This window comes from Poromitra crassiceps, assembly GCF_964638095.1.
Source record: "Poromitra crassiceps genome assembly, chromosome: 19".
NCBI lineage: Eukaryota > Metazoa > Chordata > Actinopteri > Beryciformes > Melamphaidae > Poromitra > Poromitra crassiceps.
Window position 1 is genome coordinate 16,655,546 of NC_139646.1, and position 8,707 is coordinate 16,664,252.

At 43.6% G+C, this 8,707-nt stretch overlaps 1 protein-coding gene across 1 annotated transcript in view; it reads right to left on the minus strand.

The window, feature by feature from the left end:
- Positions 1-7,836, minus strand: part of card14 (caspase recruitment domain family, member 14) — a gene marked incomplete at its 5' end in the record, with an annotated part of 24,642 nt that extends 16,806 nt beyond the window's left edge. The window contains 6 exons of the mRNA XM_083655337.1: positions 4,400-4,525; positions 4,848-4,967; positions 5,601-5,759; positions 6,153-6,478; positions 6,917-7,054; positions 7,623-7,836. Coding sequence (XP_083511463.1) covers positions 4,400-4,525; positions 4,848-4,967; positions 5,601-5,759; positions 6,153-6,478; positions 6,917-7,054; positions 7,623-7,836 — 1,083 coding nt within the window. The remainder of the gene's footprint in view (positions 1-4,399; positions 4,526-4,847; positions 4,968-5,600; positions 5,760-6,152; positions 6,479-6,916; positions 7,055-7,622) is intronic.
- Between the last annotated feature and the right edge of the window lie 871 nt (positions 7,837-8,707).

The following is an 8,707-nucleotide window of genomic DNA, read 5'->3' on the forward strand; positions in this document are numbered from 1 at the left end:
CCTCCAGGGGAAGAGTGGAATTTTTATAAACAAATGTTTGAAAAGATGGCGGTGGAGGCACCGGGGATACTGATTTGTGGGGGGGGTTTGAATGTGAGGTTAAGCCCTAGACTAGACTCATCAGGGACCAACCCCACACAGTCAAAGCCTACATGTAGGAAAATGAACATCATGATGAAAGAAATGGGCATCATTGACGTATGGAGGGATTTTTACCCTACTAGCCGAGACTACACGCACTTCTCCTCTCCACACTCAGTTTACTCAAGACTTGATTACTTCCTGATGTATAGTAAAAGACATTCAGCAGAGCTTTGAAGCTTTCTATAAGAATCTATATCAACAACCAAATATAGACAATCATGCTCAAATAGAGGCATTCCTAAATACTTTAAATTTGCCCACAATTACGGAGGAGCAGAATGAACGCCTGGTATCAGAGATATCTGTTGAGGAGATCGAAGCGGCTATTTCTAGGCTTAAGGCAAATAAATCCCCGGGCACGGATGGCTTCACATCTGAATGGTACAAGGTACTAAGGAATTCATTGGTACCCACACTGCTTACTACTTTCAATTGGATAATGAAGGAGGGGGAGATTCCTCCTTTGTGGAGAGAGGCTATTATATATGTTTTACCAAAGGAAGGAAAAGATAAGCTAGAATGTGGGAGTTATAGACCAGTCAGTGTTTTGAATGTGGATTATAAGCTTTTTACATCCATATTAGCAAGAAGAATAGAAAACATTCTGCCGGAACTTATTCATTTAGATCAGACCGGTTTCATTCGTCAAAGACAAACACAAGACAATATCAGACGCTCATTACATATAATAAGACACATAATGCAAGAGAAGGCGGAGGCCATTCTGATTGGCTTAGATGCTGAAAAAGCATTTGATTCTGTTAGGTGGTCTTACCTTTACGAAGTCATGAAACGGTTTGGTTTTCATGAAACCATCATTAAAACACTTCGGTCACTATATGATAGGCCCTCTGCTAGAATCAAGATAAATGGAGACCTCTCCAACCCATTTGTGCTAGAGAGAGGGACAAGACAAGGTTGTCCCGCTAGCCCTCTCCTTTTCGCTCTCTTCCTAGAGCCCTTAAATCAATGGATAAGACAAAATACCAATATCAAGGGAATAGTGATGCCTGGAGGGGAACATAAATTGGCGGCTTTCGCAAATGACGTCTTGATCTATCTGGGACAACCTACACAATCATTCCCTGAGCTGATGAAGCTCCTGGGAGAGTATGGAACCTTTTCAGGGTATAAATTAAATTTACAGAAAACTCAAGTACTTACTTTGAATTATAAACCGCCTAGTCATATTAAGGACAAGTACCGTCTTAAATGGGGAGCAGAATCAATGAAATATCTCGGAATCTTACTGCCTAAAGATATTACCAAATTGTTTGACATAAACTATGGGCCTCTTAACTTAAACATTAAAGCAGATATCACTAGATGGAATCTTATCCCATTCCTGAGCATGAGCTCCAGACTAGCCTTGGTTAAGATGAATATGCTGCCACGACTACTGTACCTATTTCAAACCTTACCTGTAGAGGTACCTGTACAGCAATTTGTGGAATGGGATAGGTGGATATCTAGATATATTTGGCAAGGGAAAAAGCCCAGAATTCGGTTCAAAACTATGCAGCTAACAAAAGGAAAGGGGGGCATGGCTCTTCCTAATTTGCGAGATTATTTCTATGCAGCCCAGGTGAGACCTCTCGTATGTTTGTGTAACCCAGACTACTCAGCTAGATGGAAGGAAATTGAATGTGCATTATCAGGGGAGATTCCCATCCAAGCAGTAATAGGTGACAGGGACCTGATCAGATTCATGTTAGATAACAACAACCCATGGATTAATTTATCAATTAAGATGTGGGGAGAGGTAGTGAAAAAATACAACTTAAGATGGTGTGCGTACGACACAGATTTCACCCCTAATAGAACAGACAGAAGATATAGAGGATGGGCAGCAAAAGGGGGCACTGCTTACTGTACCTGGGTTCATGAGAGCTCTCTCCAGCAATTTGAAGTACTCAAAAGGAATCATGAATTAGAAAATGTTGACTTTTACAGGTATCTTTGGGTTCGCTCCTATTTTGATCGTACTATGAAAGATCAGCTGTTTTCAATGGGGAGTATTTTGAGTGTTTTTTTCTCTGCTTATAACTCTGCACCATGTAAAAAAACAATTTCCAGATTGTATAACGGAATCCAAATGTGTAAAAAAATGGATACGTTTTACATAAAGCAGAAATGGGAAGGGGAGGGCAATATGATTCTCACTGAGGAGGAGTGGGAAACGATTTGTGAATTACAATGGAGGACAACTGCCTCTCAAACTTGGAGAGAGTTTAGTTGGAAAAATATAATGCGTTTTTTCATCACTCCTCAACAGAAGAGACATCAGGTCCAACGTTCAAGATGTTGGCGATGGTGTGGAAGTGAGAATGCAAATCACTTTCATATATTTTGGGATTGCCCTTCCCTCACCCAATATTGGCAAGAGATACACAGGACCATGGAAGCTGTTTTTAGGGTTGAAATTCCATTTCGATGTGAAGTGATGTATCTGGGTCACGAAACATTTGAGCTGAGTAGAACGGATGCTTTACTGTTTAGAATGTTAATGGCTGCCAGTAAGAAGGCGCGAACCAAAAAGTGGCTGCGTCCTCAAGTACCAACAATAAATGACTGGGTGGATATAGTTTATGATATATTTGTAATGGAAAGACTTACGTTTTCGCTGAGATTCAAGAAGGACAGATTTGAGAGGATTTGGGAAAAGTGGATTGAATTTATAACACCTAAAAGACGAGACTTTGTATAGAACTTTGTACCTCCTATGATTGTGTCAAACCAGTAGAGCATCCCCTCTATCTCTGTTGTTTTTTGTTCATGTTTTTGTGGTTTGTTTTATGTCAAGTAAATAATATAAAGAAGGAAAAGTTTGGAAAGGAGTAGATAATGTAAATGTGTACTGTTGAATGTGAAATAATGAAGGGCTACTCTACTCTGTAAAATGTTCAACTGAAATTAATGTGAAGAAACTTTTCTAAATAAAAAGAGAATTACAAAAAAAGAAATAGATGTGATTAGATTTTGGAGCACCTTGCTGTAAAAATTGACATATTAATGAGGGAAATATGATTTTCTTGAAATTTCCAAGACTCCTTGGTGATGGTTTAAGATACAGGGGTCATTAATGCCACCCATGTTTTATGTGGAGATAAGTATGTTGACATAGAATCACAGGGGCGGAGCGACCCTATCAGCTCACGGGGGGCGAAGCTCTTAGGGCCCCCCCATCCCATCCCATTTTTTTTTTTTTTTTTTTTTTTTCCCAATTAAGGCCGGCGGCGAAGAAAAATGTGCCTTTTTTGCATGTTTGAATCTGTTTTAGCCATATTTAGTGAAATATCATTTTAAACACACCAATGTTATTGTCTATTGATTGAATTGCCTGATAACTGGCAGCCAGGACATTAGGCAACTCAAGGGGTTGGGAGCATGAAAACCTCTGGTGAAATCGGAATCAGCGTTCACAGGAAGCAGGAAGAACTGTAAGTTTGATGCTAGAATGGATCCCCTGGAGGGACCTAACTCTAGCCTGGTAAACCAGCCGGTCACGTGAACTCACATTTCATTTTGTTCTACCAGACCGTCTGGCCTCAAGCCCTGGGAGGGCTTCTGCAGAAACTGCAAAGCGTACGAGCCAATCAGCGACCCGCCTCGTAGTTGACATTGTAACCGGCCAATCAGGAACGCCGCTAGCAAAACAATAATGGCTGCATCCTTGCCTGTCCGCCTCGAGGACTAACGCCAATGTTCGTCGAGTTCAAACAGCCATAAAGTGCAGTTATTGCAGAAATAACAACAATTAAACAAGTACAGGAATATGCAACAGCTGAGTTTCTCGGCGGAAAATATGTTTTTGCCGTTCTCCCGAGTGGATTTGTGTTTGACTGGATCCAACGCTGATTGGCTGAAGGAGTTGTCTGTCAAGTCAAGTTGTGTCAAGTTGTCTGGCAAGTACATCAGCTCAACTTCTGCCCACTGCAAACACTGCGTGAAAGCTTAAGGCCAGACGGTCTGGTAGAATGAAATGAAATGAAATGTGAGTTCACATGACTGGCTAGTTTACCAGCCTAACCTAACTCTGCATCTGACCTATAACTCCAACCAATCCCCCTATGCTTAAGCCAACCAATCATCACTCCCCATGCCTAAACCCAACCAATCATCACTCCCCATGCCCAAACCCAACCAAGCATCACTCCCCATGCCTAAACCCAACCCCTCGTGTCCCTCCGGGCGATCCATTCTAGCATCGACCAACCATAAAGCTGGAGTTAGGGGCATGGGATTGTTTCCTTACCCGGTCTCTCTCGGCCTGCAGCTCTCTCATCTGGCTCTGGACCACGGTGCTTTTCTGCTGGTACATGTCACAGTCCAGAGTCAGCTGCTGCACCTGCAGACTCACATGCTCCTTCTGATCCAGCAGCTGAAAACAAATGCACAGTCAGGCCCTGGCAGCTTAGGGATGCTTTACAGATATACAGCCAGGACCTGAACAACAATGCTTCATCATGGAGGTAATCAAGAGGGCATCTCCTATAACAAATGCTTTGCTGAATAGGTGCATGAAACTTCTTAATTTAAACTGATTGAAACACAGGGAAACACACACACACACACACACACACACACACACACACACACACACACACACACACACACACACACACACACACACACACACACACACACACACACACACACACACACACACACACACACACACACACACACACACACACACACACCTCTTCTTTCTCCCTGAGCAGCCGTTCGTTCTCCTCTCTGTAACACCCGAGCTGCTCTATGAGCTCCGTCCGGCCGTCCATGGCCTCAGCCAGGTCCTGGGCCAGGATGTCCTCTCGAGCCTGACAGTGGAGGGACACAGAGGAGATGGGATATAGCCTGACATTGGAGGGACACAGAGGAGATGGGATATAGCCTGACAGTGGAGGGACACAGAGGAGATGGGATATAGCCTAACATTGGAGGGACACAGAGGAGATGGGATATAGCCTGACAGTGGAGGGACACAGAGGAGATGGGATATAGCCTGACAATGGAGGGACACAGAGGAGATGGGATATAGCCTGACAGTGGAGGGACACAGAGGAGATGCGATATATCCTGACAGTGGAGGGACACAGAGGAGATGTGATATATCATAGTATCCTTATTGTCTGCTCTGCATCTGTCTGAGGAGGAGTATGGGTGAAAAAACTTGCAGGTTCCCGGAGGAAAACATTCCAAATGAACTCTGCATATTGTAGTACAGTAGCTGCTGGAACGACTTGGAACCACTCAAGATGCAGAAAAATGCTTCTCCCCACCCCGATTTGAAAAAGGATTGCTTCTATGAATTCAGGGAAACCTTTGAGATTGACATGATGTACACAACAATGACGGTGAAGGATTCCTTTTGTGTGGCACAACACCATGCTGTTCCAATTAAATGAATGAATGAAATAAAATAAATGTAAGCCATGGTTGTCCTTCCTCACCGGGGTGAATTTCTCCACCACCAGCAGCTGGCACCGCAGGGCGTTGACTTCCTCTCGGAGCTGCTGTGTTTCAGCTGGAGAAGCACACCTGAGTGAGCGTCGCTTCTGGAAGTCAGTCTCTGTCTGGGCCTTCTGCAGCTCCGTCTGCAGCTGGTACACCTGCCACCACACAAAACACTGCTGCTGATACTACAGTCAAGTCAAATCACTTTTCTTCCCCCGGATCCACCCCGCACCCATTTTCTCTAAAATAGTACTTGGCCAATTCCCCCTGCTGCCCCAATGCTCCACCCTGTACGGACCCATGACCAAGCCAGAGGTAACACGGGGGCTCGAACCTGCGACCCTCACGTTGGTAGGCAGGTAATCTACCACTGCACTACCCGGACACACTGCTTTTACTATGGAAAAAAAAGGTTAATGGCACAATTATTATCGCGTTTTACCACAGTGACTTATTTAAGTTAAGTTTAAGTTATAGAATTCCTCTCTGCTGTACATGGCACACATTATTAATGAGCCAGTGCTAATCACTTAGTGAAGAGCTCTGACCTGCAGGTTGAGGTCACGGCAGCGGATGTTCAAAACGGACTTCTCCTCGATGGCCGCCGTGTAGCGCATGTACAAGTCACACTTCTCGTCCTTCAGCTTGGCCACTTCGCAGTGCGCAGCAGCCTGGTGTCTCCTCATGCGCTCACAGTCAGACTGCAGACGTCTGGACTTCTCCTCCTGCTCCATCATCTGTGCGATCTCCGTCTCCAGGGAGGAAGAGGACGCGCGCAGTTGACTGGCGTCATGACGGGCCTCCTGGAGCTCCTTCTGCATCCCCGTCAGAGCTCTGATCAGATACTCCGTCAGCTCCGAGTACTTTATCAGGCCTGGGTGGAGAGTGTTGCAAAGCAGACATGAGTTCAAGAAAGTCAAGTTTATTTGTGTATAGCCCCAATTCACGAGCATGTCTCAGAGGGCTTTACAGAGTCTGGCTAGGTCTAGCTAAGCACAATCAATAAACAGAACCGAACGACTTATATAAAGCATATAAAAACAAGACAGGATAGGGAGAAAGGAAATTAGAGGAGAGAGAAAAGTGAGAGAGAAGAGAAGAGAGAGAAGAGAGCAGAACAAAAAGACAGACACTAACTACTCTAACCTTAACCTGAACTAGCCTAACTAGCAACCAAATAATCTAGCTAATATAGGCTACAGTCTAACCTACCCTATCCTAACCTACCAGCATCCCTCAGCCTGAACAAAAACCGGTCATTATGTCGAGACAAATTCTCTCTTAACATGGAGGAAGACTTTGAGCCACACACCACTGAATCTGGAAGGCTCGGTGCTGGGCTTGCGTCCAGTGACCTTGGTGTACAGGCCGGGGTAGTGGATCATCAGGCTCTCCAGCAGCGCCACAGCACCGTTCCTCTCCTGGGCCCTCAGCAGGTCCAGCATGTGGCCTGGGAGGGGGAGAGGGTTAGGACAGAAGACACTGTGAATCAACATCTTTCATCATCTCTAAGCCATGGAGGTTAGAAGCGTTTCTCCTATAGGCCACATTTCTTATTGTGTTGCCTTGCAAGTCTAGTCGATCAGATTATTCTGTACCACCATGATTTCTTTAGGCAGACGTTTCTTACACCGTAAGAAATGACATGTTAGTGATTTTATCTTGTTTCCAGAACTATCAGCTTATTTCATGATATTTTAGTCTAATTATCTCACTGCACTGGTAGATAATCTTGCTGTTTTAAATAAATGTCACTTGATACACGTCATGACATAAATTCCAGAAATCACCATAAAACAAACTCGTCAAATTCCAGGACAATTATTTCACACACTAAAAAAATACAAATAAAATAATAGCTCTTAGATAAGATAACAGTAACAGTAACAGTAACAGTAGATAACATTTAAATTTAAAGTTTGTCAGTTTTTGCAGTGAAAAAGACAAAAATCATCTACAAAAGTGCTGCTTTTGTGAATGATTTAGGTCTTTGAAGTGTGCAAAGTCAGGAGTCTCACTGGTTCTCATGGATCGGTTGGTGAGGTTGTGGCTGGAGAGGATCTCGTCTTCGTCCATCTCGGTGAGCACCCTGGCCTGCCTCAGGTATGGGATGAGGATGCACGGCCTGGCCTCCAGGGAGATCTTGTGCCGGTTGTCATTAATCAGCTCCCACAGGTCCTCCTCAGCCATCTCCTTCAGATCAGGAGCCTCAGGAACACACTCCCCTGCCATGCTGTGTGTGTGTGTGTGTGTGTGTGTGTGTGTGTGTGTGTGTGTGTGTGTGTGTGTGTGTGTGTTTATGTATGTGAAAGAGCGATGGTTGCCTCCTGCTGAGACGATCGGCACACCTGGAGCACATCGAGGAGACACACTTAAATTGTAATATTTCATTCATCCAGTCAACTTTCAATGAGGATTTAATTTCAACTGAACCTGCTATTAGCTGTTAAAGTAACAATCCGCGACCTTATAGCTATAGTCCACATATAAATGAATTTGCCATAGCCAACAAGTTGCCACAATGATGATTGAGCATATCAGTGCAACATAATTATTTCTCTATTGCTCAGTACAGATGAGTTGTAAATTGGGTGTCTGGTGACATTCCCCCCTTATATACTGTATATACTGTATATATATATATATATATATATATATATATATATATATATATTATAGTCAAATTCCCCAAAAGGTATCTCTGAACTATCTCTTTAACCAAATCACACATATCTAGGCTATTCTATGTGATCTCCCTTTGATAACTAATGTAATATTGTATCACTTCCATTTACTGAGCCTCCCCTGAAACTGCCTGGAGCCCCCCTGGGGAGGCCCGCCTCCCACTCTGAAACCACCTGCACTAGAGACATCTGGATTAAGGTGAATAAAAAACACAAAATATATCATACACATATTATTCAATAAGGCATAACCCTGTTGTTTTAAAGTTAGGAAGTTAGGAATTGCATATTGCCTATAAGCTTCAGAATAACCATAATAGATGTTCTTCAACTCCCGCAGGAATGCCACAAATCTACATTTTATAAGCTAACCAACCAGTATGTTAGTTATGAATGTGCTGGCATACTGTGGATACTTT